At 51.6% G+C, this 27,872-nt stretch overlaps 3 protein-coding genes across 5 annotated transcripts; 2 read left to right on the top strand and 1 right to left on the bottom strand.

The window, feature by feature from the left end:
• The first annotated feature begins 34 nt into the window (after positions 1 to 34).
• On the top strand, positions 35 to 9,469 carry Yju2 (YJU2 splicing factor homolog). 2 transcript variants are annotated; one of them, XM_021149309.3, is made up of 8 exons: positions 35 to 140; positions 1,581 to 1,681; positions 2,893 to 3,037; positions 5,258 to 5,392; positions 5,592 to 5,773; positions 6,274 to 6,394; positions 7,716 to 7,845; positions 8,701 to 9,466. In XM_021149309.3, exons 1-8 carry the CDS (start codon positions 117 to 119, stop codon positions 8,805 to 8,807), a joined length of 945 nt encoding a protein of 314 aa, XP_021004968.2. In that variant the 5' UTR covers positions 35 to 116; the 3' UTR covers positions 8,808 to 9,466. The 2 variants fall into 2 exon arrangements, with proteins under 2 accessions (XP_021004968.2, XP_021004969.2); XM_021149310.3 differs by lacking the exon at positions 7,716 to 7,845 and having other exon boundaries at positions 8,701 to 9,469.
• A 986-nt stretch (positions 9,470 to 10,455) lies between these two features.
• Shd (Src homology 2 domain containing transforming protein D) lies at positions 10,456 to 18,021 on the top strand. Of its 2 annotated transcripts, none has more exons than XM_021149312.3 (8): positions 10,456 to 11,555; positions 11,780 to 12,045; positions 12,724 to 13,067; positions 14,124 to 14,229; positions 14,313 to 14,489; positions 15,228 to 15,336; positions 15,578 to 15,697; positions 17,574 to 18,021. In XM_021149312.3, exons 3-8 carry the CDS (start codon positions 12,786 to 12,788, stop codon positions 17,812 to 17,814), a joined length of 1,035 nt encoding a protein of 344 aa, XP_021004971.1. In that variant the 5' UTR covers positions 10,456 to 11,555; positions 11,780 to 12,045; positions 12,724 to 12,785; the 3' UTR covers positions 17,815 to 18,021. The 2 variants fall into 2 exon arrangements, with proteins under 2 accessions (XP_021004971.1, XP_021004970.1); XM_021149311.3 differs by having other exon boundaries at positions 14,121 to 14,229.
• Positions 18,022 to 19,733: 1,712 nt separating this feature from the next.
• Tmigd2 (transmembrane and immunoglobulin domain containing 2) lies at positions 19,734 to 25,666 on the bottom strand. The gene is given in 7 exon segments (XM_085832655.1): positions 19,734 to 19,892; positions 19,895 to 19,972; positions 20,148 to 20,212; positions 20,215 to 20,248; positions 21,968 to 22,267; positions 22,269 to 22,345; positions 25,624 to 25,666. Coding segments are annotated over 7 exon segments (756 nt in total).
• Positions 25,667 to 27,872: the final 2,206 nt, after the last annotated feature.

The following is a 27,872-nucleotide window of genomic DNA, read 5'->3' as shown; positions in this document are numbered from 1 at the left end:
GTAGGCACCAACCAGTGAGCCGGCTAAGGAAGTGGCGACACTGAGGCGCTGAATCGGAGAAACTCCCTGTGGACTGAGGACCGCTTCTTCGCTTGTTCGCTGGACAGGAAGCTAAAATGTCGGAACGGAAAGTTTTAAACGTAAGTGCTCAGAGTCTAGATGTTCCTACAGAGGGTGAAGTGTGCGAGGGCTCCGGGAGAGGCGTGCTTCCTTCCGGTCATTTCCTTTTGCAAACCCCTCTCGCGCACACGCACGCGCGTCCTCCAGTCGGGCGTGAGCTTCCCAAACTCTTGCCAATCACATTTTGGGGGGCGGTCCTTAGCTTTTTTTTTTTTTTTTTTTCCCCTAGCTTCGTGAGTAACCAATCATCACCAGGGAAGCGGAGCTTCTGTCACTTTACCGGATTGGGGGCAGGACTGCTTCTTTGTGGGTTTTCCCCAGATCAGATCAGGGGATGTTGTTGGTCACCTCAGTTCTTCCCGGCTTTTGTTGAATTAATATCCGAAACCTTTTGCAGCGATGTCTACATCATGTTGGGGTTTCTGGGGTGACTCAGTCTCCATTCTTGAAAAATTTTGCTCTCCATTTCCTGGATCTGTTTTTTTAAATGTTTGTTTTGGGTTAGGGTTTCACTGTACACAGAAGGCCCAGAATGGCCTCGAACTCACAGACCAAAGGTGTGTACATCTACGCTGGGCTATATTCATTTTTTAAAGGATTAGTTTTATTTTCACTTTATGTTTTTCCTTCATGTCTGTCTGTGCAGCACTTTGTGTGCACTGCCCAGGCTGACTGTAAACTCACAGTTCTGCACCAGCCTCCTGAGTGCTGGTATGACAGCTGTACACCATCATTCCCGTCTAAAGCCTGAATTAGCAAGGCTTCCTCTCCCATGAGCCTGGTTGCCAGTAGGTGTCAAAAGCAGAGCCTCCTTGTTGGTGGTCCACATAGCTTCTTTCTGGAGGGGGTGGGGGGTTGTCTCTCTTCAGCCCCCTGTCTCAGATTCCTGGGTGCTGGGTGATGGGTTTGGACATTGGCATGCCAGTAACCCAGAGTGGTTGTCCCTGTGTGCCTCACCCCAGCCTCCCAAGCACACAGAGAGGCCAGAGCCTGTTCTCTCCAAGGAGATTCACTGGCCAGATTTTGCCCTGGGGTGGTGCCCTGGAGCCTGTGTGGCACCCTAGTGCAGGTTAGGCCACCATTGACAAGGTCTGATTTATGTCGGGCCTCCATTTCCTCATGAGTGTCTAGAATCTTATCATGTGCTAGGCAGCAGGGGTCCACCCCTACTGCAAACCCTGGGCCTCTAGAACCTTCCCTAGAAGGCATGTCACAGCTTAGGAAAGTGACCCACCACACTATGTGATTTGTCTTGGAAGCTTGTGCACTCCTCCCTGTCCCAGCTTCTCATGACTGTGCTTCAAACAGCTCATGTCTGGAAAGGCTCCAGCAAGCTGAATCCTGAGCAGATAGATCCCTAAAACCAGGGTATCCTGTGTCTGCTGACATGGCTCTCAGACCCCATTCCTGCCCATATGGGACCGGAGCACCAGAAAACAGCAATGCCCTCTTCTCCGCAGAAATACTACCCACCTGACTTTGACCCATCGAAGATCCCGAAACTCAAACTACCCAAGGACCGGCAGTATGTGGTGCGTCTGATGGCCCCCTTCAACATGAGGTGAATCCCTGGGGACATGAGGCTGGAGGCTGATTCTCTGGAGAAACAACAAACAAAGATGATAGTTCCCACCCTCACAGAGTCCCCAACCCCTATCTCAGTGGACAGTCAGAGTGACACTTGGCCCTGCAGGATTTTGGACCCTCTAGTTGCAGCCCTTCTCCTGCCCAGGGCCTTTGCACTACCTATGGCCTCTGCCTGCAGATCTCTTGTCACCAGCTTCTCTGACAGAGCCTGTCTCCCATCTCATCCCAGGCAGGCTGCCAGCCTCCTCTTAGACCTTCACCCCCACTTTCCTGGGTTCAACCAGCTTATTCACACTTGACTGTGTGTGAGAATCACAATCCTGTCAGTCACACCTGTACAGTCACTGAGGATGGAGAAGCTGTCTGTGTGACTAGTTGATTATATCTTGTCTTCATTTCTTTGTTTGCTCCCTGTCTTAGTCACTGTGAACATGGGAGCTCTTAGAAGAGAAAGCATTTAATTGGAGTTTGCTTACAGTTTCAGAGGATTAGTCCATTGTCATCATGGTGGGGAGCGTGGCAGTCATGGTGCTTGAGAAGTAGTTGGAGACTACATCCTGATCTGCAGGCAGAAAGAGAGAAACACCAGATGTGCTGTGGGGTTTCTGAAACCTCATAGTTCACCTCTAGTGACACACTTCTCCAGCAAGGCCACACCTCCTAATCATCTCCCTCCCCCCCCCCTGCCGGGCCCCCCAAGACTCCCCGTGACTAAGCATTCAAATCTATGACTCTTAGGGACCATTCTCATTCACACCACTGCACTCCTCTACAGGCAGTTGTCAGGCACCTATCATTGATGGGGCAAGGGGAGCCTACTGACCCTCAGAGGCTAGTGGGGAGTGGGGATCATGCCCATCCTCTGTAGTAACACAAGGACACATGAGGCAGGCAGGGCAGGTGGTCTGCCAGCTGGACAGTCAGGGAAGTGTTAGAATCTCAGGCTGCGAGGACAGCAGAGCAAAGGCCTGAGGTAGGTCTAAGCCAGAGGTGTTTGTAGGCACAGCAGTAAACCAGGACAGGAAGTCGGGGGAGCAGCCAGGGTCAGGATTCTGCTGTCCCCTTGGCAGTTCTCAGAAGCTCTGTACACCCAGGCAGGGCATTCCCTCCTACCTGTAAGGTACATATGCTGCCACTGGGTGCTGGAGCAGAGGACAGACACTCATGCGCCTGCCCCGGCTGCAGGTGTAAGACGTGTGGAGAATACATCTACAAGGGGAAGAAGTTCAATGCACGAAAGGAAACAGTCCAGAACGAGGCCTACCTGGGCCTGCCAATCTTCCGATTCTACATCAAGTGCACGCGCTGCTTGGCCGAGATCACCTTCAAGGTAGGGGCTTCATTCATTCGCTTTCCCTCTGTGGACACCCCACAAAAGGGCAAAGTGTTGGGGAGGTGCTTGCAGCAGAACCCCACACAGAAAAGCCTGCCTACCTGCATGTGTGCAAGGTATGGGATATGTTGCGGGGTCAGGAAAAATCATGTTGTTCTGGGCCTTGCTTGTTGCTTTGCTTAGACAGTCTCCTGTAGCACGGGCTGGACTCAAACTCCGATGTACTCAGGGGTAACTATGATCCTGATCCTCCGGCCTCCACCTCTGGGGTGCTAGGACGACAGGCTTATGCCACCACCTCTGGATAAAAGTCATGATTTTCTTCTGTTCTTTCGTGTTTCTTGGGATGGAGGTCAGAGCTTCACATTCACTAGGCAAATGTTCTCCCTGAGCCACTGCGCAAGCACAAAGCCTGAGGACTTGGAGAAAGATAAGAGGAAAAGCACTCTTCCATCTGCACCACTGGAGGCTGTGGTGTTTTGGTTTGGTTTAGATTAGGTTGGGTTTTTTGGTTGGTTGGTTTTGTTATTTTTTTCACTATAAGCTTTAACCTATTAACCTAAAAAAAAAAAAAAAAAAAAAAAAGCTGGGCAGTGGTGTCGAACGCCTTTAATCCCAGCACATGGGAGGCAGAGGCAGGCAGATTTATGAGTTCCAGGACAGCCAGGGCTATACAGAGAAACCCTGCCTCAAAGAAAAATAGGAAAAAAAAAAAATAGGATTTGATTAAAGTGAACAAAACATAAGCTTGAAGAAGTTACAGTTTATTTTACATGCGTCACGTTTGTGTGTCTGGTGCCCAGGAAGGCCACAAGGGGTGGGCTTGGGTCCCCAGCCACTGGACTTACAGAGTTTGTGAGCCACCATGTCAGCACTGGGAACTGAACCAGCTCCTCTGCAGTGGCAGCCAGAATCTAGCCCCTCATCCCCTTATTTTTGATTAAGGTCCTCTGTAGCCCGGGCTAGCCTCATTTACTTTATGGCCCCCTGCTTCCACCACCCTGACAGATACACGGCACGTTGGGTCATCTGTGTAGTTTGTAAACAAGAAGATAAAGCTAGATGAGCACACAGCGCAGGGTCACTTTGTGTTTCTGCCTCAACGCTGGGGTGTCGCAATACTGCAGGATGTGCTGCTGCTCAGGGGAGGTGAAAGGCAGTGGTGTTAGGCTGAGTCTCTTCCTTGCCACTGGGCTGCCAACACACCGCTCAGGAAAAGTGAAACAGAGTCTGCAATGGGATCCACAAGCCCACAGTGAGCTCCGGAGGGGAGGACCCCACTGGCTCTGAGTGCCAAATGTACAGAGGGCCCTCTTCTGGAGGCTGAGGCATGGCTCGGTATGACGAAGGTTTCTTTTCCCCACCTGCACCCCGTGGCAGTCCTTGATGAAGGGCTTGTCCAGACTGCTTTATTCATGCCAGATGGGGATGCTGACATCTCACTCAGGGTGAACCAGAGATTAAATACCTTTTGCAGAAAGGGATGCCCAGGAAGGGAAATTCATTGACTAAACACTCCAGGCCTATCTTGATAACTTCATTAACATGAAGAACTCAAGGTGTTTTTGTTCTGGTTTGGTTTGGGGTTTTTTTTTTTTGGTTTTTTTTTTTTTTTTTTTTTTGGTTTTTCGAGACAGGGTTTCTCTGTATAGCCCTGGCTGTCCCGAAACTCACTTTGTAGACCAGGCTGGCCTCGAACCTGCCTCTGCCTCCCAAGTGCTGGGATTAAAGGTGTGCACTACCACCACCCAGCAGAACTCAAGGTTTTTATGGACCAGTTGTCATAGTCCTTTTAGTGGGGTACCATGGCCACATGCTCCAGGGCAGGAAGCTAGTCAGGGGCTAGTTTGAATTCCCACTGTTCTCAATTATAAGATTTATTGGGGTTCTGAACTTGCTACAACCTTACCAGCTCTTCTGTCTGGTGGCACTGTCCACTGCCTCACAGCCCAGAGGCGTGAAGGTGCAGGTCTAGAGGTGTACTAAGGGCACAGATGGAGGGGGATGCACTAATAGTGTACACAAGGGGATAACAGTCCATGAGGGAGTCAGGTGTTCTTTGTTATGGCTACAGAATATTCCAGAGGGTGTGGGCATTAGGAGGAAAGGCCCACAGCCACCAAAGGAGTAAGCACAGATCCTGGTAGGAGGAATGGAGAAATGTACACAAAGGGCCCATGCTAGCACCCGGCAGCCATTTCTCCCCTGCCCTAACAGACAGACCCAGAGAACACGGACTACACCATGGAGCACGGGGCCACGCGCAACTTCCAGGCGGAGAAGCTTCTGGAGGAGGAGGAGAAGCGCGTGCAGAAGGAGCGAGAGGATGAGGAACTGAACAACCCCATGAAGGCAAGCCCTGGGCCACACCCTGCACCCCTCCCTAGCCTCTACCCTCTCCCACCCCTGCACCCCTCCCAAGTGCCCCCCATTCCCCCCTTCTCTGTCTCCACCTCTTACCCATCCCTACTCCCTCTCCCCTTGCCTACACACCCTCCCTTGCACCTCCTCTCCCACCCCTGCGGCCTCTCACCAGCGCTTGCACCCCCAGGTCCTAGAGAACCGGACGAAGGACTCCAAGCTGGAGATGGAAGTGCTGGAAAACCTGCAAGAGCTGAAAGACCTGAACCAGCGGCAGGCGCACGTGGACTTTGAGGCCATGCTGCGGCAGCACCGCATGTCTCAGGAGCAGTGGCAGCAGCAGCAGGAGGAGGAAGACGAGCGGGAGACAGCGTGAGCCAGGCCCTTCTGGATCTTTCCATGGCTGCCCCTCCCGTCTTGTCCTGTCCCCTTAGACTCTACTGAAGTGCAGCTGCTGGGACCCCTGAGACCCACTGTTCATAGCCATCACTCTGGCTTTTTGTTTCCGTCCCATGACTGGGTTTGTTGTTTGAGACAAGGCCTCATGTTAGCCCAGTCTGGCCTCAGAATCATTAAGTAGCCAAGAATGGTCTTGACCTCCTGATCCTCCTGCACCCACCCCCCCAGGGCTGGGCAGTAGGCATGTACTTCCACACCCAACTATATGTTATTTATTTTTGTGGTGCTGGGTATGAATCCAGGGCCTCACATGTGCCAGCCGTCTTCAGCCACTGAGCTGCTGCCCTCAAAATTGTTAATGTGGTTACCTGCTCCCCTGTTCCTGACACCAAGAGAGCAGGAAGAGGCAGCATCCCCTAGCTGCTGCAGAAGACCGCCCCCCGCAGTACATCCTCACCATGTCCATCCCATAGGGCCTTGCTGGAGGAGGCTCGCCATCGAAGGCTTCTGGAGGACTCTGAGTCAGAGGATGAGGCTCCACCTTCCCGACCACGGGCAACTGCAAGACCCAACCCCACAGCCATCCTCAACGAGGTAAGCCAGGCCCGGGTGTGGGTTGCTTACCCAGGCTGAATGGCCATAGGAGAAATCATGGCAGCAAAACTGTAGTTCATAACAGGACAAACAGCCCACAGTATGGCTGCTCTGCTCTGTTTCATGCTTCTGAGCCTGAGGAAGGGACTAGCCGGTGAAACAGTACATCAAGAATGGGGAGTCAGCTTTGCAGTGGTGGCGCACGCCTTTAATCCCAGCACTTGGGAGGCAGAGGCAGGCAGATTTCTGAGTTTGAGGCTAGCCTGGTCTACAGAGTGAGTTCCAGGACAGCCAGGGCTATACAGAGAAACCCTGTCTCAAAAAACCAAAAAAAAAAAAAAAAAAAATAGGGAGTCGCTCAGTCAAGTGCCTGCCCCACAAGTGCAAGACTGGGATTTGGCCCAATGCCATATAAAAAGCTGAATGCGTGTGCTGGCTGTGGTGACACGCACCGTAAAGCCAGCACATGGGAGCAGCGGCAGGTGGAGTTCTCATGGTTGAGGTCAGCATGGCTACATAGCAAGATCCTGCTGCAAAAAACAAAGCCAGGGGGCTGGTGAGATGGCTCAGTGGGTAAGAGCACCCGACTGCTCTTCCGAAGGTCCAGAGTTCAAATCCCAGCAACCACATGGTGGCTCACAACCATCTGTAACGAGATCTGGCGCCCTCTTCTGGAGTGTCTGAAGACAGCTACAGTGTACTTACATATAATAAATAAATAAAAATCTTAAAAAAAAAAAAAAAAACAAAGCCAGATGCAGCCCAGCAGCCCTGGAATCCTGCGCTGGGAAGGAAAAGATAGAAGGGCTCTGGGCTGTGTTAGGTGGGATCCACAAATCTCTGTTTCTGCTTCAGAAACAAACCATGGTGCATAGCAGCTGATGAAGACATCTAGCTGTGTTAGTCTCTGGCTTCTCCACATGGATACGGAGTACACAGCACAAGGGCCCACAGAACCAGAAGCTGGCCCACAGGCTATGAAGGATGAGGGGCTCTCCCTAAGTCTCATCAGGGTCCTGGGTGCATCCAGAACTTTGCAGCAGATCTGGCCCCAGCTTTTGTTTTTTGTTGTTGTGTTGTTTTGTTCTGTTCATGTACATGAGTGCCCTGTGGCTGTCCTCAGACGCACCAGAAGAGGGCCAGCAGATGCTTGAGATGGGTATTGAGGGGTGGTAGGAGCTCACAAAATGAAACTGGGCAGCAGATGAGGAGTCGGGTGCAAAGTGAGGTGAGGGTGAGGGGCAGGCTTGATAAGCAAGCTAGTTCCACAGAGCCAGGTCAGGGAGGCCGGAGGGACAACAGCTGTGCATGGTCTCCACAGGTACCGCAGACCAAGAGGAAGGCAGAGGCCCTGTGCAGCAAAGCACAGTTGGCAGGCTTAGTTGTACCAAAGAAGATAAAGACAGAAGCCAATGGGGCGTCAGAGCAGGTCGGGGTGCCCACCGCCGCAGGTGAGTCCCCTCAGCAGCCATGGGTGGCACCAGTGCATCCAGCACTGTCTGGGACGTTCATGAGGTGGGCAGGATGAGGGACCAGAGTGAGGCTGCAGCTCTCGATGGGCAGAGGCCAACCAGCAGCCTGCCACACTGCACCAGAGGGAGGTAAAAGGATCAGCCTCAGCTACATAGGGAATTTAAGGCCAGCCTGGGCTACATGAGACTGTCTCAAAAGACAAAATGGAGCTGGATGGTGGTGGTGCACACCTTTATTCCCAGTGCTCAGGAGGCAGATGCAGAAGGATCTCTTAGTTATCAACCTGATATCCAGAGTGAGTTCCAGGACAGCCAGGACCACACAGAGAACCCTGTCTTGAAAAACAAAGAGGAGAAAAGGAGCAGAGGCTTGGACTGGAAGTGACAGAATAGCTAAAGGTGCCCTGGGACAGGTCTCACACGGTCAAGGAACTCCAGGTAGTGTAGCTAGTGCACTGTCCATGTGGCCTGCAGCTTTAGTGTCCTTTTCTGGAGTTTGAATAATTCCACCATATGTAGAAAAGGCCTGGCTTGGGGTTGACAGATGGTGACATTTGACACAATTGTCACTGCCACTATTAACATTTGTCAGAGGCAGATCCTAACGCACTACCTGAAGCCACACAGCAGGCCCAGTATTGGAGCCTCACCTGTGCACCCTCTTAGTCATGGAGGCCCTTGGCAGCACTTGGCCCTTGACACTGTTCCAGTGTCCTGTGGGCATTCAGCTGCCCTGGGCAGGATCTCTCTGGCCCAGTTTAAGATTGAGGTGACCAAGTCACAGGGTCCTCTAAGCCGGACACATTCCCATGGACTGACTTGTCCTCTCCACAGGTGCCCCCAAGAGCAGGAAGGCGGACAACCCTACACCCCAGACACCTGGCACGTCCTCCCTGAGCCAGCTGGGTGCATACGGGGACAGCGAGGACAGCGACAGCTGAGTATCAGTGATGCCCACCGTGGTCTCATAGACCCAAGAAATGAGGAGGAGATGGGATCAAGCAAGCACCTTCAGCAAAGGCCTCGGGACCATTTCTGCCATGGCCTGGCAATGTACGGAGAAGCAGTGTCCCCAGGAACCCCAGGACAGACAGCCTGGTCCTCTCCTTCAGTCCTTGAGTTGTGTGGAGCCTGCTGGCCGGTCCCTTCCTGCCACAGATCTGAACACTGTCTGACATGGGATGGGGGAGGGGGGCAGGGACCCTATCTCCCTAGCACCATCTCCCAACAATGCACAAGGCCTGGGGCTCCATCTGAATGCAACACAGTAGTGCTGTTTAAAAAAAAAACAAGAAGAATAGAAAATCAGTTGAGAACCAGAAGCGTGTGGAGAGAACCTGCCTGGCTGCAGGGGCTACCCCAGGGTTAACACCTAGGATTTCTCCCATACGCCCCTGCGCCTGGCCTCTCGGCATGTCCTTCATGCAGAATTTGGGATTATATCAGTCTGTGTTATGATACTGTAAGGAAGCGATGTTGAGGCTGAATCTGTTCTGTTGAAGTGAGCCAGGCACAGTGTAGAGGTGGAGAAACAGGCGTATGTAGCCACATTCTCGCCTCACCAGTGCTGGGATCAGAGACTGAACCACCAAACTGATCTTAAACCGGAAATGTTCGTGTTGGAGTCTGCGTTTCCCATGGGGACTCTTCCTTCTCACAGCCCATGTTGGGGGTAGGGCTTCCCAAGCCAAGATCAGGGACATCCTGGTGTCTGGCTGGAGCCCTGTCCTGCTGACCTCCACTCACTCAGCTCTGTAGCTGCCATCATGTCCTCAGAAGTTGTCAGGTCTAATCTGTCAGCTCCCTGGGGACCCCTGGCAAAGGGAACCACCACCTGCCCTGGGCATTCAGATGCTGGCTGTACCAGCTCCCCCATAGCCCTCTGCCTGCTTGCTGGTCACAAGCCTGGTCCCTGCAGGATGACAAAGCTACATGGCAAGGGGCGGGGTGGCATGCTACAATGGCATCTGTGAGGTCTTTTTGTCCCAGATGCCACTGTTCCTCCAGCAGACTGAAGCAGCTGGACCTCACCCCCAGCCTGGGGATCCTGAAAGGCTTGCCTCTTCCTTCAGACTATGAGCTCAGAGAACCAAATGTGTACTTCCTTCCATCAGGCTGGGAACCAGGAAAGGCAGGGTCCTGATGCCTCCCTCAAGCCAGGGCCACTGTTCCTCCAGCAGACTGAAGCAGCTGGACCTCACCCCCAGCCTGGGGATCCTGAAAGGCTTGCCTCTTCCTTCAGACTATGAGCTCAGAGAACCAAATGTGTACTTCCTTCTATCAGGCTGGGAACCAGGAAAGGCATGGTCCTGATGCCTCCCTCAAGCCAGGAGCCTTCCTACAGCACCCTCCGGACTGCAGGCTTCCCAAGGCAAGCCCTGCATCTGCCACCAGACCACAATTAGGCAAGACCTGCCTCCCTATCAGCCAGAGTGTTTTGGTCCCCTACATATACATGCATGGGTTTTGGGTTTTTGAGTGGTCCTCACTATGTAGCCTAAAGGTATGGCTGCCATCCTTAAAGACCTGCTATGAACCAAGTCCCTCCCCTTCTGTCCCATGCTTTGGTACACTTACCCCTCCCAGATTTGAGGGGCATCGATTCTTATTCTGCTGTTCCCTGAGGCCCCAGTTGCCAAGTGTGTACACTGAGTGCTGATGTGTGCCTCAGGATGGAATAGTCACAGTGTTCCTGAACAAGAACAGGGTTCCGTCCCATGCCACCAACAGGGTACCTGGAGTCGAGACTCCGTGGGGACTATCCAGAGCAGGCTGAGGCAGAGACAGGACTAATTCATGGGGACTGGCAGAGGCACAGGGAAGTGGATTGGTTGTTCTGGACCTGCAGTATAGCAGATTACATGGCTTTCATGATAGGCTATACAACCCCTCATGCCATGTTTTCCCTGTGCTTTCATTTGGGTTTAAGGTGCTGGGGGCCAACACTACCCTCTCAGCTGCCCCCAGCCCTTGGGTTGTACTTATAAACGGGACAGGGATAGAGCATGTGAATTATAATCCGGAATCAGTGTGATACAGACTGCCCCTGTCCCATCTTCCAAGTCATCCAGGTTTTCCCAAGGTAGTTGCCATGATCCTCCTTCCCCCATCAGAAGAGTTTACAGCTCTGGCTTTTTCTGTTCTGACACGCGCAGGCGTGCGAACACACACACAGGCGCCCGCTCCCTAATGGAGGCTCTGAGGCGACAGAAAGTCAAGCGCCGTTTGATTCTGCCTCAGGCCCCCTGATTGCTATTCCTGCCACGTACAGGCTCCATGCGAGAAAGCTCTTGACTACACCAGCACACACGGGATCTGGTGGCCCCTGGGGACGCTGCCTGACAGAGATAGGAGTGGGTGGTTAGGGGGACTCAGCCTACTCCAGATGCCGTGCTGGCTCTAGGCCTCAGTTTCTCTGCCTGGAAAACAGACCCCACAGTGGACAAGAGGATGACCGCTCTCTCTGTGAGCAACCAGTGCCATCCTCAAGATGTCCAGGCACAAATGGTCAGATGGGTGGCTTGAGTTTTGCTCCACACACAAAGCCTTTCTATGCCTCAGTTTCCCCAACCTCAACGTCTCAGTCGGTAGGGCGCTTGCCTAGCATGCACGAAGCCTGGAGTGTCATCCCTAAATACTTGGAGACTGAGGCAGGAGGATCAGGAGTTCGAGGTCATCCTTTGCTGCAAGTGAGTTGGAGGGCAGCCTGGGACCCTTAGCAGTAACTCTTGCTGTCAATGCCTCCTGCACCGCTTACCAGTTGGGGAGACTAAGGCGCACAGACAGTTGGCCATGGCTTTTGGGTCACTCTGGCTGACTACTGCCCGCCTGTCTCTCCTTGGGGTTCGACCTCTCAGCTCCGTCTCCAGCCCTTGAGGTCTGAGCCCACCTCCCTCCCTCCGCTCGCTCGCAGACCCGCAGCTGCCGACGCCTCCCACCCCTCCCCCTCGCCCGGCACAAAGCGACGGACGGACGCAGCGGTGACGGACGACGCCTCCCGCCCTGCGCCACCTCCAGCCGCGACCCTGCGCGATGCTCGGGCCTCTCGCCCAATCCCTGCCCAGCCCTGGTCCCAAGGGCAACTCGGTCCCCACGCCGGTGGTCTCGTCCTCCGGGATCCTCCAGGGTCCGAGTCCTGCTGTCTCCACCCCGGAGCCACAGAAGGTCTGAGGTCTGCAGGTCTGTCCGCAGGGCGGGACCCAATGGGACGCGGTTGTTCTCGCCCCTCCGGTGGCCCTGAGACCCCGGGCCTGGACTCAGTGGTTTAAGTCCCTTTTGTTGTGCAGTGGCGGCGGCTGCAGGAGGTTAAGGGATAGGGGAGGTTAAGGGATTGAGGGGGCGGTGTGGAGCAGGAGTTAGGGGACCGGGAGGTTAAAGGAAATGGAGAGGGGGGTAAGGGGTCTGAAGATTAAGGGATACTGGAGAGGGAGTTAAAGGATTCAGAGATTAAGGGATGGGGATAAAGGATTGGAGGGGGCGGGGGGCGGGGTGTGAAGGATCAGGGGTCAGAGATCTGGGGACTGGTGGGGCTCCCGGGATCGGACAGCAGTCCCACAGGGAGTACGACCCTCTGGAGTGGCTCAGCCTCTGACAACTTTATGCATGGAGCTGAAGGGGTAATGTGAAACAGCCCTGTTGACACCACATCTGCAACACGGACCCTAAAGTTCGCAGTTCCCGCAGACCATGGGCCTGCAGCACCAGGGTTGCCACCTGCTGCCCCCTCTGCTCTGAGCCCAGCCAAGGACTTCTGACCTCCAATCTCCCTGTCCTCTTCCTCTTCTCTCTTCTCCCTTCTTCCTTCCCTTTTTGTCTCCCCCTCCTCTTCTCTCCCCTCCTTCCTCCCCCCAACCCCAGGACCAGCTGCAGAGCTAGGCATGAAGGTCCTTGTTTGACACCAGCATATTTTGGGGGCACCAATGGCCAAGTGGCTCCGAGACTATCTGAACTTGGGCAGCCGGAGGCCGCCTCCGCAGCCGCCCACCCCCGACTACACGGAGAGCGACATCCTGCGGGCCTACCGCGAACAGAAGGACCTGGACTTCGAGGACCCCTATGAGGATTCCAATGGCCGCGCCGCCGAGCCAGAGGTCACCGGGTCCGGTGACCCCAAGTACAACTCTCCTAGGCACCGGCTGATCAAGGTGGAGGCTGCAGACATAGCCAGAGCCAAGGCTCTGCTGGGCACCCCGGGGGAAGAGGTGCGTGGAGGACCTGGACGGGTGTTCCGTCCCTATCACCCTGGGTTCCCCACCTCATCCCCCGCCCCCTGGGGAGTCTTAGATCTTCTGGGCTAGCCAGTATCCGCCTCGGCCCATTCTCCCTTCAGGGAGACAGAGGGTAGGTGTTGTTTTTGGTTTGTGTGAGACCTGGTCCAAAGTTGCCCAGGCTGGCCTCAAACTAGCTACAATGAGTTTGAACTCCTGATCCTCCTCCTGCCTCTACTTCTGAAGTGTGTGTCACAGGATGACAGGCATGTGTCACAGTCACTGTTTATGCTGTGCCTGATGGAAGCTGGACCTGGTGCATGCCCTTCTTTATTCTACCGAAGGTTAAGATCCCTTTAAGGTCGAATGACCCTCTCACAGGGGTCGCCTAAAACCATCAGAAAACACAGATAATAAATAAAAAATCATAATTCATTTTTAAAAGTTAGTTATGAAATAGCAACAAAATTATTTTATGGTTGGGAGTTGCAGTGTTAGGAAAGTCCAGAACCACTGCTCTGATGGGTTGGTTTGGTTTGGTTTGGTTTGGTTTGGTTTGGTTTGATTTGGTTTGGTTTGGGGACAGGTTCTCCCTGTGCAGTCCAAGCTGGCCTAAAACTTGTAATCCTCTTACCCCACAAATCTCTGGAAGGCATAAGAGGAGTAAGGAACACAGAGAGACAAGACAGACTGGGATCAAGGCCTGCCTCGTACTCACCAGCTGTGTGACCCTGTGTGACTCTCTCTGTGCTTCTGTTTCTTCACCTGTAAAGTAGGCCTATATCCTTACTAAGGGCTTAAGGGCTGATATTAAAACAATATCAGAGAGAGACCTGGGCTCAAATTCCCAGAACCCACTTAAAGAGCTGAGTGTAGTGACATGGTCTTGAAACCCCAGTGGCCATTGGTAAGGCAGGGACAGGATGATACACGTGAGACTCCCTCACCAGCCTAGCTCTGAGAAGTGTGAACCGGCCCAGCAAGGGCAGTCAGAAAGTACAGTGCCCCACAGCAGGGTCATCCAGAGCTAGCCCCAGCCTTTCCCAGCAGCCGGAAGCAGACACTGAGTACTCAGACCCTTTTGATGCCCAGCCTCAGCCACCAGCCCCCAACAATGGGTACATGGAGCCCTATGATGCCCGGAGCGCCTCCAGTGGTGAGCACACATGGCTGGGGGGGCTGTGGGAAATGTGCTGTTGTGAGGGGAGGGTGACCAGTGTCCCCCCCGCCCCACCCCAGAACAGCCAAGCAGAGCTGTCCAGCTTTACGATACTCCATATGAGGAGCAGGCTACGAAACCAGAAGATGGAGGGTCTTCGGGCCAGAGCCGGAGGCCCCTGGAGGATGAGAGGCCAGCAGATGAATACGACCAGCCTTGGGAGTGGAAGAAGGATCACATCTCCAGGGCTTTCGCAGGTATGCTCAAGGCCGAGCCCCTCCAAGGCCTCCTCCCTCCAGTGCCTCAGTTCTCACTAACGTGTGAACACACAGCCGATGTCTGCCAATTCTTCCCCAGGGAAAATCCCTTTGCGGGGAGCAGAAAGGGCTTCTAGAGTAGAAGGCAATCGCCTTGTTCTCTGAGGTCTTGGGAACCTGCGGTCATTACAGGGCCAACCCAACAGGGTGATTGTAGACTAAGCACTAGAATGTGCTAGGTTGTGTGGGAGCTAGTGAAAGGCAGAGTGGGGCATTTTAGGAGCTGTCCAGGGACAGACTTGGCTCAAAAAGTAAAGGGGTAATAGGATCAACCTATAGAATATCAAATAACCCAGGTCGGGAAGAAATGGGGCCATGACTTGAACCAGAGCTAGCCTTCCACCATGTGGGTCCTGGGGATCAAGCATCAGTAGGCCCAGGTTCCCCACACACATCTTTACCTTTACCGCTGAAGGGACCCCCTGATTACAAACTTATAACCTATCCCTGTTGGCCACACCCCCTGTGCTCTGATTTGTCAGTCAAAGCACTACCCCCTCCCCCATCCCCTACCTGATTTGTGGGTGGCCTTGCCATTTCACTTCCAAAGACCAATCTCAGCCCCTGAGTCAGTCCTGTCCTATCTTAGGCCCCATTCCCACCACTGAAATCCCTTTGGAGAGCTTTTGCTCTGCCCCCTGAGTGAATGAGACTTAACCTCTCTTTCTCCTCTTCCAGTGCAATTTGATGGTCCTGACTGGGAACGGACTCCATGCTCCACCAAGGAGCCCTGGAGACCACAGCCTGCGGAGCGTGTGGATACAGCCCTTGCCCTGGAGAAGCAGCCGTGAGTGCAGTCCCTGGAGGAGGGGTGGCCCCTAGGACTCTTAGATCTGTAGAGGAGCTGGGGCCTCATTTATTCATTCATTCATTCATTCATTTCTTTGGTCTCATGTAGCCCAGACTGGCCCCCACTTTTCACGTCCAATGGATGTGTCTCGCTTTGCCCTGGGGTCCTGCCCTTTTACTCCCCTCAGCTGTTTGAAGTCTGCGCCCCTTCTTGAGGTGTCTATCTCCACCCTGCCCAGGTGGTTTCATGGCCCCCTGAATCGAGCAGAGGCCGAGAACCTTCTGTCCCTCTGCAAGGAAGGCAGCTACCTCGTGCGGCTCAGCGAGACCAGGGCTCAGGACTGCATTCTGTCTCTCAGGTGAGACCCAGCCTTAGGGACACACTGGGGTGATGCTCCCAGGCCAGTGAGTGGAGGTCTGGGAGAGTGTGTGAAGCTCCAGGGGTAGTGGGTGTGGTTCCTGGGCCAGTGGATGGGGCTTTTGAAAGGTGGGCGGGCTTTCCAGGCAGATGGGTGGGGCTCCTGAGCCAGTGGCTAAATGGGTCCAACAGGGAATGAGCTTGGAAGCCGAACCGATCCAAAGCTCTGGTTGTGCTGGGAACCAATGCCCAAGGTTCTTTTGAATGGCCTCGTCCAAACCTTGAAACGCTGTCTGTTTGAAGACAGATTCTCAAAATGTTTAGAAAGCACTTGAGTTTCAGGCTCTAGTTCCTAAAGATGCCTGAAAGTGTAACCTAAAGTGCAAGTCTAGTATAGCATCACATGGCCTGTCACCCCCGGGAACTGGGGCAGGCAGGAGGATTTTCTGGGCTACATGAGACTGTCCCAGTAAAAGCAGAGAAGGGGGATGCTGAAGAGATGGCTCAGTGGTTAATGCATTTCTAGAGGTCCTGAGTTCAATTCCCAGCAACCACATAGTGGCTCATAACCATCTGTAATGAGATCTAATGCACTCTTCTGGTGTGTCTGAAGACAGTGACAGTATACTCACATAACATAAATAAAATCTTTAAAAAAAAAAAACTGGAAACAGGGCTGGCTGGAGAGGTGACTCAGTGTCAGGGTACTTGCTGTTTTTCAGGGGGACCTGGGTTCAGCCCCACATCATGAGGCTCACAACTGCTTGTAATTCTAGCCCCAGGAAATATGACACCTTTTCTTTTCTGATCACTATCTCACTATCAGTACTGCAAACACACACACACTAAAACTCCATGGCAGTGATGGCGTACGCCTTTAATCCCACCACCAGGGAGGCAGAGGCAGGTGGATCTCTCTGAGTTCAGGGCCAGTCTGGTCTACAGAGTGAGTTCCAGGACAACCAGGGATACACAGAGAAGCCCTGTCTCTAAAAACAAAACAAAAATTAAATAAGTAAATAAATAATAAGTAAATAAATCTGGGCTGATGAGATGGCTCAGTGGGTAAAGGTGCTTGCCACCAAGCCTAAAGAATTTGAGTTCAGTCTGAGGATCTGCATGGTGAAAGGAGAGAATAGACTGGCACAAGTTCTCAAGGTATCCTCTGACCTCCACGTATGTACTCCTGATATGTGCACGAACACACACACACACACACATACATACATACATACACACACATACATATGTATGTACATACATACATACACACACATACATAAATACGTACATAACTTTAAAAAAAATTAAAAAAATTTTAAAGGGGGCGTAGCAGTAGAAGCAGGCTTTTCACTGACTCCACATCAGTTGAGTATCTGTTGCATTCCAGTGTCTCTTCATTGAGCCTGGACCCTGGCACAACTGATCTTGATTGAGTTCCTAACTAGGATTGTGGAAGATGAGAGGCTGTGAGGGAAGCATTCTTTACAGAAGTGACATCCAGACTGAGCTGAGAGCAATCAGGGCCAGGCAGGGCATGAAGGGAAGTAGTGTTACTGCAGACCCCAGCCTGGTCTGGAACTCACTATGTAGATCAGGCTAGTCCTGAGTCCATAGCAATCTGCCTGCCTCTACCTTTCACATGCCGAGATGTTTATTTTATGTTAGTTCTGTGTGCATGTGGGTGTAGAAGTCAGGAGATAACTTTTGGGGTTCAGTTCTTGCCTTCCACTATGTTGGTCCTGGGGATTCAGACTGAAGTCATCAAGTCTGGTCTCTCTGACTGACCAGTGCCTGCCTGCACCTATAGGAAGGCAGCTGTGGAAAGATGGAGAGTTTAGTGAGTCTGGGGACTAATGTTCTGCCTTGTCCCACAGAAGCAACCAGGGTTCCATGCATCTGAAATTCGCAAGGACCCGGGAGAACCAGGTGGTACTGGGACAGCACAGTGGGCCCTTCCCCAGCATACCTGAGCTGGTCCTGCATTACAGTGCCCGCCCACTGCCTGTGCAAGGGGCAGAGCACCTGGCCCTGCTCTATCCTGTCACCAGCAGCCAGAGCTCTCAAGGACCCTGCACATTGGCTGCTAAGCCAGAGAGGGGACAAGGGGACCCATGACGCACAGACTTCCTTTAATGCCCTCTAGTGGGTGCTCCAGATCATGGCCTGCGGGCATGCTTGACAGGTGAAGAAAGGCGCTGCTGCCAGGCCTGCAGGGCTCAACCCTGGGAATCCACACGGTGGCAGCCGAGAGCTGCAAGTCGTTCTCTGATTTACAAACAAGTCACACACCCTAAATTAATAAATAAATGCAATAAAAATTAATCTTAAACCCTTGTCAGTCCCTACTGTTCTTTCGGAGCTGTGGGAGAGACTCCCCCGATTCAGCCGGAGAGGTGATCGCTCAGACCTTGAAGTATCTCTAAAGCCACGCCCAGCACAGGTGCCGGTGGGGACTGAGCAGAGAATGACAAAGCTGGCTCAGGCCTTTGTCACAGGGTTAGCTGGAGTTAGAAGTTCAGTGTCCCCAGAGTCAGGGACAGCTCCGCCTCATCTCTCAGCCTGCAGCTGGGCCTCTGGCCTCTCAAGTAGACATCTGTCACCCCACACATACACCTCCCCTACACCTGAGAAATCCTCAGAAGGGAAGAAAAGGCAGCCACTGCCCTTGTCACTTCATTGTGATGTGCAGACACAGAATAACAGTACAGTACATGCTGGTAGCTCTGACCCTCAACTTTCCTTTCCTTGCTCCAGAAAAGGCCATCCCCGGGCCCACTAAGGGGGTGTAAGGGTCCATGATTCACTGAAGAATGATACCCAGACTCAAATAGTATGTAAATGCAAAGAATGTTTTACTTTGCAGAAGTCCAGCACACTGGGGTCTCTACTTGCTTGGGCTTGCCCAGTTCTTAGGCCTAGTCTCCTGGACTGCCCATTTGAAGCCTGTCATGGAGTCAGCCTAGCCTTTTCAGAGGAAGGGGCCAAGCCAACCAGGCCTGTGTGTGGACTACCTGCTCCTTGGATATATAAAAGCAAGAGAGGGTATGAAATGGCATGATTATAATCCCAAAATGAATAAATAAACAAACACATGTATGTGTGTGTGTGTGTGTGTGTGTGTGTGTGTGTGTGTGTGTGTAAGTGGGCATGCATGCAGGTGTCTGCAGTTCTGAGACATCAGAAGTGGCTATTGGGAAATGGCCCTCTGGAAGGGCAGTGTGAACTCTTAACCCCTCAGCCCTTGTTTCGGCCCCTATTGTAAACATATAAGGCACTCAGGCTAACCCCAGCACGTGGAAGGCAGAGGCAGGTGATCTCTGTGAGCTCTGCTCTACATAGTGAGTTCCAGGACATGCAGGGCTACATAGCAAGACCCTGTCTCAAAACAAACAAGGAAAACTCAAAAGTGGAGCAGAAGTGGCCACTTCCTGGCCAAAGTGAGATGTGCAGGTGAAGAGACAAAGGCAGCCAGCACTCGCCTCCATTAGCCCCAGTGCCAAGTTAAACAGCCAGCACTCCTCACGTGGTGCAGTTGTCTCTTGTCTTTGAAGGAGGCAGAAAATTAATGTCCTTGAAGTGATAACCCCCCCCCCATTGAGCTATGGGAAAGAGACAACCAAGTGTTCCCAACAGTCAAAAAGAGATGTAACAGCTGCGTCCAGCTTGTAAAAAATGCACTGGTCTCTGATAACGAAATGTGTCATTTCTTCCCTGGTCAAAAAGGTCCTTTTCCACATGTATGGTCCCTCCTTGCTGTCTGAACATACATTATCAGTTTGAAGGATAGAGTTGCTTTACTCTGTACCCAATCATGTAGCACTAAGGCTCGAAAGCTCCAGCTTGTGCATTTCCCATTTATGAGCCCTTAGCCCCAGACCTGAGTGTCACGTTCCTCCTTGCAGGGAGGCTTGTATCCCTGGAGTCTTGTATGTTTGCATCAGCATCGTGGTCCCTGCTGGTTTCCTGGGGTTCTCAAGAACTGGGCATAACAGAAGCCATCTCCAAAGACTCTGGAACCCACAAATAACTCTTTGTTATTGGTAGCACCTCAACTCCATCACAGACTTCAGATTGGAATCAGAAGTAGAGTCCCTGCCTAGAATCTGCCTAGAGTCCCCTAGAAGGTTGGGGGAAGGTGGTAGGAGAGATGACCTGGGCTCTCTGGTGCCTAGCCTTGTTCGGATGTCCAGAGCCTTCTCTTTGGGCCAGGCCTCAGGCCTGTGTGGAGTCTCCCTGCTGGGCTGGAAGAGGACATTGCTGTAGAAAGAATTTCCTGGGGACAGAAGGCATAAATTAGAAGGTACCAGTCAGTTAAGAGTGTCAAGAGCTGTCTTGGCATGGCTGAAGTGCCAGCCTTCTATACTATGCTGCCCCCTGTCCCACCCCCTTTCTCAGCACCCTTAGCATGGTGCACAGGGGTGGGAGCATCATGTATCCATGAGACTCACCTGGACATATGATCTTACCTAAGTCCTCCCAGTAACACCTGCTGAGACCCCACAACACAGCACTGCCAAGGCCACTATCACACCCCCAACCACCAGAAGCCCTGAGTGGGGAGAACACAGTGTTAGAGAGGGGCATGGCAGGCAGGATAGCACCCCTCCACATTTTTCTTGATGACTTCTGCTCCCAGCCCCTCACTGAGGGGTTCTATGGGAGACTAGCTCTACCTCTCATCCAAACCCCAAATTTACTATGAAGCATGTTAAACACCATCACTTGGGGACTGGAGAGATGGCTCAGTGGTTAAGAGCACTGACTGCTCTTCCAGAGGTCCTGAGTTCAATTCCCAGCAACCACATGGTGGCTCACAACCATCTGTAACGAGATCTGAAGCCCTCTTCTGGTGTGCCTGAAGACAGCTACAGTGTACTCATAGAAATAAAATAAATAAATCTTTAACACACACACACACACACACACCATCACTCTGTATTCACCCTGCCTCACTAGGAAAGCCCCAAGGGACAGAACAGGCACAGAGCTCAGGTACCAGGTTAGTGAACATGCCAGGTTGGAGTCTGATCTGTAGTCAAAGGTGCAGATCTCCCTAACCCTCCTCTTACAGGCTGAGAACCCAGTAACAACAGGGCAGGGGTCCCTGGAGACTATTGGGAGTAGAGAAGCCAGCAGAGTGCAGCTGCCCCCTAACCCCATCCTTTGCAAGCATGTTAATTCCCTCAGTCCAGTAGGTACAAACCACACCCTGCCACTCCCTGCCAGCTGCTAAGAACAGACCAGGTGAGGGTGGCAGGATCCATTGAGTCCATTCTAGGCCAGGTCTGTGGGGTCCCACAAGGCACCCACAAAAAGGGAAGGATGCAAGCCTGGCTCCAGGGCACCAAGCTGTTCATGCTGCAGTTGCCTTTGTGTGGAGACAATGAACCCCGAACAACTCTTGGCAATCCTCCTGCTTCAGCTTCCTGAGCACTAAGCTAGCAGGCAAGTGTCAGCACATCCCACTAAAGCTGTTTGTCTGTTGCCTGCCTCACCCTCCCCAATGCTGGGGTGACAGAAGTGTACCACTGCAGTGGGCCCTACCATTATATATTTATTTTAGGATCTCTCTGTGTAGCCCAGGCTAGCCTCCCAAGAGCCAGCATGACAGGCCTGCCACCTTTTTAAAAAGGACTTTATTTTTATGTTTAGTTATGTGTTCATGTAGTTTCAATGGTGGCCAGAAGGGGGTATCAGGTCCCCTGCAGCTGGAGTTAGAGCCCGTTGTGAGCCTCCATGTGGGTGCTGGGAACTAAACCACAGTCGTTTTAAATACTGAACTGCCTCTCCATCCCCTCACTCAGTTATTTGAGACAGGATCTCATGTAAATCAGGCTGGCCTTGAATTCCTGACCCTCCTGCCTCAACTGCCTATCTTTTGTGTTTGTTTTGTTTTGTTTTGTTTTTAGAGACAGGATTTCTCTGTGTAGTTCTGGCTGTCCTGGAATTTTCTCTGTCGGCAGACTGGCCTCAAACTCAGATACACCAGTCTGTGTCTCCCGAGTTCTAAGGTTAAAGGCATGCACCACCACCACCTGTTTTTGTTTGTTTGTTTGTTTGTCTTGTTCTTTCTCTCTTTCTTTCTCTCTCTCTCTGTCTTTCTTTCTTTCTTTCTCTCACTACGGAGCCCAAACTATCTTTGAGCCTGGCATCCTTTTACCTCAGCTTCTCAAGCACTGGAACCACAAGAGCACTGTGAAAATTTTATATTCAGATCTAAGAGTCAGGAGTCTGAAGATTCTAGAACCTTTCCCCACCCACATATCACTTCATCCCCCATCATGCCTGCCTCTGCCAGGACTTCTTTCCTGTTGCCCTTGGCCTCCTACAACTTGGGAATCTCCATGGTGGCCTGGCACACATAGTTCCCATTGTCCTCAAGATTCACATGGTTCAGCCACAGGGTGAGGTCCTCAGGTGGCCACCAGAACAGCTGTCTCCTATTCCCACAGCCCCCAGAGATGAGGCTGCCACTGGAGACGAGTAGGTGACAAAAAAAAACATCATTGTCTTACTCTACACACAGCTTCTCCCAGGCCTGACTCTGCATCATCACCCCGCAGGACAGGAGACACATTGTCACCTTGTGTCACCCTCACCCACAGGGGCCACTGATGCCTGTTCAGGCTAACAGCTTCCTGTACACCTAGGGAAGACATGAGTGTCACCCAAGTCTGGCGAGCTGTGTGAAGGCCTGAGTTTGAATTCCCAGAGCCCCGACAAAGGGCCGAGCTTGCACCCCAAGGCACAGCAACTGGAGGATCCATGCAAGGCCAAAGAGAAACTAAATCCCAAAAAATTAGTGGAGATGGATTTGAGGAAGAAGATGCCCCAGGTGAATGCTGGGCCTTCGTGCATGCAACACATGCAAACACACACACACACACACACACACACACACACGAAAGAAAAAAATGTGGTTGGCCAGCAGGTAAAGCCACTTGCTGTTAAGCCTGTGACCCAAGTTTCATCCCCCACAACTCATATAGTAAAGGGGAGGGGAAGGGCTGGAGAGATGGTTTAGTGTTTATAATGACTTCAGGAGACCCCACACCTATGGCCTCTGGGGGTACCTGCACTCACATACACACTAACAACTCAGATGTGTGTGTGTGTATGTGTGTGTAATCCCTGCTGAGCATGGTTGTGATGGTTTGTATATTCTTGGACCAGGGAGTGGCACCATTTGGAGGTGTGGCCTTGTTAGAATAGGTGTGACCTGGTTGGAGTAGGTGTGTCACTGTGGGTGTGGGCTTAAGACTCTCACCCCAGTTGCCTGGAAGTCCGTCTTCCACTAGCAGCCTTTGGATGAAGATGTAGAACTCTCAGCTCTGCCTGCACCATGCCTGCCTAGATATTGCCATGCTCCCACCTTGGTGATGATGGACTGAACCTCTGAACCTTTAAGCCAGCCCCAATTAAATGTTGTTATAAGACTTGCATTGGTCATGGTGTCTGTTCACAGCAGTAAAACCCTAAGACAGAAATTGGTACCAGGAGTGGGGTATTGATGTGATAGGCCTGACCATGCTTTTATTTGAAAAAAAAAAAATGGATTTTTGGACATTGGATTTGGAACTCAGTGGAATGCTTTAAATGGGGTTTAATGGGTCATTCAAGTAGAAATATGGAAGACTTTGTTGCTGGGAGTAATTTGAACTGTGTTGACCTGGCTCAAGAGATTTCAAAGGAGAAGAATTTCAGAATGTGGCATAAAGACTGTTTTTGTGGTATTTTGGTGAAGAATGTGGCTACTTTTTTTCCTTGTCTGAAAAGTCTGCCTGAGGCAAAGGTGAAGAGACTTGGATTAATTGCATTAATTGCATTGACAAAGGAAGTTTCAAAAAAGCCCAGCAGAGACTTTGTTCTCTGGTTAAGTGTCACAAAGAGAAGTTTGAACAAGCATAGCAAGCTTAGAAAGGCAAAATATAAAATATATGGTTTGAGTATTAAAGGCATACCAGGAAGTGAAATGGAGCAAAATCCTGTGTTCTAGGAAATAACAGATTAAGGGTGTGGGACCTTGGCACAAGATCCTATCCAGCTGAATTTAGATCCAGGCATGGTGGTACACACCTTTAATCCCATGAGACAGGCATTCAAGGTCAATCTACAGAGCAAGAACCAGGATAGCCAAGCTTAGGCAGTGAAGGATTTGGAAAACAAAAAGCTAGCGATAATGTAATAGTACTAGGGGATCATGTTCTTGTTCCTGTAAGCACCTGAATTCGGCAGCTTCAGTCATGTGGCTCTGGCTCTAGAGTTAAGAATGGAAGGAACTACTGGGACAATTGATGCTGGTTAATTGGAGCTAAGACATTAGCAATGATTAAGAAGAGACCAACATCACTGAGTTGAAATCTGGGAGTTGTTTTCTAGGAGCACAAAGAAGCTGTGTTCCAGAGATAGCCAAGGTTGTGCCTCGTGCTGCAGCTGGACTTGGTAATGTGTAAGAGTCACCCAGGTGGTACTGGTTTTGAAGGCATGAAGGTGTCATGAAGAACAGCTGAGGCTTGGCACTGTGAGAGGTCATGGAAGGCCATTGGAGAAGGTGTAGCCTCAGCTGTAGTTGATGGCCCAGGACTGAATGGGTTAGGCAAAGGATTTGATGCTTGGCACCATGAAGAGAGCCTATGAGAAGCTATTGGTGAAGCCTAGTTGGAGTGGAACACCCCAGTGTATTGGAGATGTCAGTACCATGGGATGATCACAGAGAACAGCAGCCATAGTGGAGTGGATCAACCTGATCTTAGAATGCTACAGAGGGCAGAGCTGGAGATGTGATGCCAGCAGCCCTTAGGAGGAGTCCAAACATTGAAATTGCACTGGAGACTCAAAGATGTTAAAGATGCCAGAGCCATGGAATACATGCTGAGGAAAGCTGCTAACAGGGAGTGGAACTAGCCCAGGAGAAAGCAGTTTGTTGCAGTCAACAAAGATGAAAAAGGAATGGAGATCTGAAGACTGCTTTAACATCAGCATGGAGATGCAGAGTTTGGAGTTTGTCCAGCTGGTTTCCTGCCTTGCTTTGGAGATTACAGTTAATTAGTTGGATGAATCTCAGAAGAGCCCTTGAACTTTGGACTTTTTACATTGTTGAGACTGCTATAGACTATGAGGACTTTGAAAGTTGGACTAAATGCACTTTGCATTATGCTATGTTTAAGTATGGCCCCCATAGACTCATGTTTTTGAACAAGTCTATGAGGGCCAGGGAGTGGAATGTGATGGTTTGTATATTCTTGGACCAGGGAGTGGCACCATTTGGAGGTGTGGCCTTGTTAGAATAGGTGTGACCTGGTTGGAGTAGGTGTGTCACTGTGGGTGTGGGCTTAAGACTCTCACCCCAGTTGCCTGGAAGTCAGTCTTTCGCTAGCAGCCTTTGGATGAAGATGTAGAACTCTCAGCTCTGCCTGCACCATGCCTGCCTGGATACTGCCATGCTCCCACCTTGGTGATGATGGACTGAACCTCTGAACCTTTAAGCCAGTCCCAATTAAATGTTATTTTTATAAGACTTGCGTTGGTCTTGGTGTCTGTTCACAGCAATAAAACCCTAACTAAGACAATGGTGGATCATGCATTTATTCCAACTCTTCGGAAACAAAAGCAAGCAGATCTCTGAGTTCCAGGCCAGCCTGGGCTACATAGTAGGAACCTGACCCCCCAAAAGCAGTATCCTGTCTCAAAGGAACAAAAAAGTGTGAGGGCCAAAGAGGCGGGGTCCCAGGTCCCCAAAGGTTGGTGTTTAAGTTGTGGTTTGGACTCTTCTGAAGATTCCATAAGGGCATCCAACCTCCATGAGGGCCTAAGTGTCCAGAAGAGGAGACTGAAGTTCAGGGTGGTTCTGATGAGGAATCAGGCAGCTGAAGTGGGCTAGGTAACTGGAGGGGATACACAAAGTGGGGACCCCCAGATATTCACTCCAGAGCTGCAGAAGGATGAATACCCAGCCAGGAAAACCCATCCCTGAACCATCAGGCCCCAGTTTCACCATGCCGCCATGCTGCACCTGTGTCACCTCAGCCACCCCACACACTCTCTTCCTGTCACAGTATCCACCCCACCTCCGTTGAAGTGACACTGGGGGTGGGGAAAGACAGAGGGCAAGCAGACATCCTGTGTTCCAGGCTGTGAGGAGAAAGGGGTTGAGTACCTTCTACCCCATGCCTCAGTTTCTCTCAAAGTATTCTAGATCCAAAAGGGAGTATGCATTTATCTGTGAGTGTAGAGACTGGGGTGGTGGAAATGGAAACCTCTTTGAAGATTCTACAGGAATATACAAAGGATGCAGAGGAAAAGCAAGGGCAGAGTGTGAGACAGGGGGGTGGTGAGAGATGAGAGCCCGGGGCTCAGTGGGGTGGGCACTCTTCCAGAGCGCACAAGGCCTGGGTTCCAACCCTAGCACCCCCTAACACAAACATGGTGGGGCACACCTGACATCCCAGCACAGTAGAGGCAGGCAGATCAAGACTTCCAGGGTAAGGCTGAAGAGATGTCTCAGCACTAAAGAGCACTGTTTGCTCTTCCAGAGGACCTGGTTTAACTCCCAGCACCCACATGGCAGCTCACAACTATCCATAACTCCAGTTCTAAGGAATCTAATACCTTCACACAGGGTAGCCTTGGCTACACATGGAGTATAAGGCCAGCCTGGGCAACATAAGTTAGGAATCCCCTGCCTAAGTTCCGGGGTCTCATCTTTCCCTTGTTGCAGTCTGCAGTTCTGGACAAGGGGCTAGGCCATGTCAGCAGAATTCTGTGGTAACTTTGGGGTCACACAGGTAATAACCATCATTGTCACCGCTGCCACCGTTGTGCCTGGTGTGGTGTGCACACCTTTAATGCCAGCACTCGGGAAGCAGAGGTAGGGAGTCTCTGTGAGTTGCAGGCCAGTCTGGGCTTTCTACAGAGAGACCTCCTCTGGTAGGAAAATCAAGTCACCCTGTTCTCAGTCAAACCATAAGGACAGCTGTGACTCCTGGTGGGCAGTGAGTACACAGACATCCCCAGCCAATTATGTCATCTTCATTCCCACTGGAAGGTTAGGACCTCTCTGTGAATGAAGTGGTCTTAACCTGTCCAGGCCAAGTCTGCAGGTTCTTACAGGTTCTCATGGCAACCCGCAAGATCTGGGCAGAAGAGGAGGCTTTAAATGGTGAGTGGTTCTCACAGTCAACCTCCAGCCTCAGCCCCACTCTGGGGTCAGTGGCCAATACTGTAATAGTTGACCAAGAGAGTTGTCTCATACCCAACCACAACCATGACCTATTTTCTTGGGAGTGGGGGAGGGGGGTGCCTGGATGAAGGGCAGTGTTTAAAGACCCTGGGGTTGATGAAGCCGCAGGCTGGTGGTCCTCAACCTTCCTAATGCTGGAACCCTTTAATATAGTCCCTCATGTTGTGGTGACTCCCCAATCATAAATTTTTTTTTTTTTTTTTTTTTTTGGTTTTTCGAGACAGGGTTTCTCTTTATAGCTCTGGCTGTCCTGGAGCTCACTTTGTAGACCAGGCTGGCCTCGAACTCAGAAATCCGCCTGCCTCTGCCTCCCGAGTGCTGGGATTAAAGGCGAAATTTTTTTTCATTGCTACTTCATATCCGTAATTTTGCTACTGTTATGAATAGTAACATAAATATTTTTGTTTTCCGAGGGTCTTAGGCGATCCCTGTGAAGGCGAACCCATTCCACCCCAATGTGGTTGTGAACCACAGGTTGAGAAACTCTGCCTCAGCCTTTACCGGGCTAATAGCAGATGAACTATTTAGGTAAATATGTCTAGCCCTAAAGAGCAAGGGCTGGTAGAAAGGTTTCTAGGGGGAGATATAATCTGAGGCTTTGGAGGATGTATAGGAGGATGTATAGGTCACTGTGCGACCATAATGGCTCCGTTCTGGTTGGTTGTACAAGTGGCAAGCATGTGGGCCACGGAAGGACAGCTCTCAGGGTAGGAAAGGGTGGCACCTGGGTGCCAATTTGAATAGCAAACAGGATCAATCTGAGGTAAGGGATAATCCTGTGTTCACAAGACAGGATAAGAGGCCAAACTCAGATATCCCTCATCCCTCCCAGTATTACACCGGGATAACCCAAGCTCCGGAGGAAGACAACTACATTTCCCAAGCAGCGCCGGTCGCTCGCGCATGCGTAGTACATGTAGTGATGGAGCGCTGA

Source organism: Mus caroli, unplaced genomic scaffold (assembly GCF_978045245.1).
Source record: "Mus caroli unplaced genomic scaffold, Mus_caroli_1 scaffold_18, whole genome shotgun sequence".
Taxonomy (NCBI): Eukaryota; Metazoa; Chordata; class Mammalia; order Rodentia; family Muridae; genus Mus; species Mus caroli.
The sequence above is the reverse complement of the archived record's forward strand: the minus strand, read 5'-3'. Positions and strand labels throughout refer to the sequence as shown.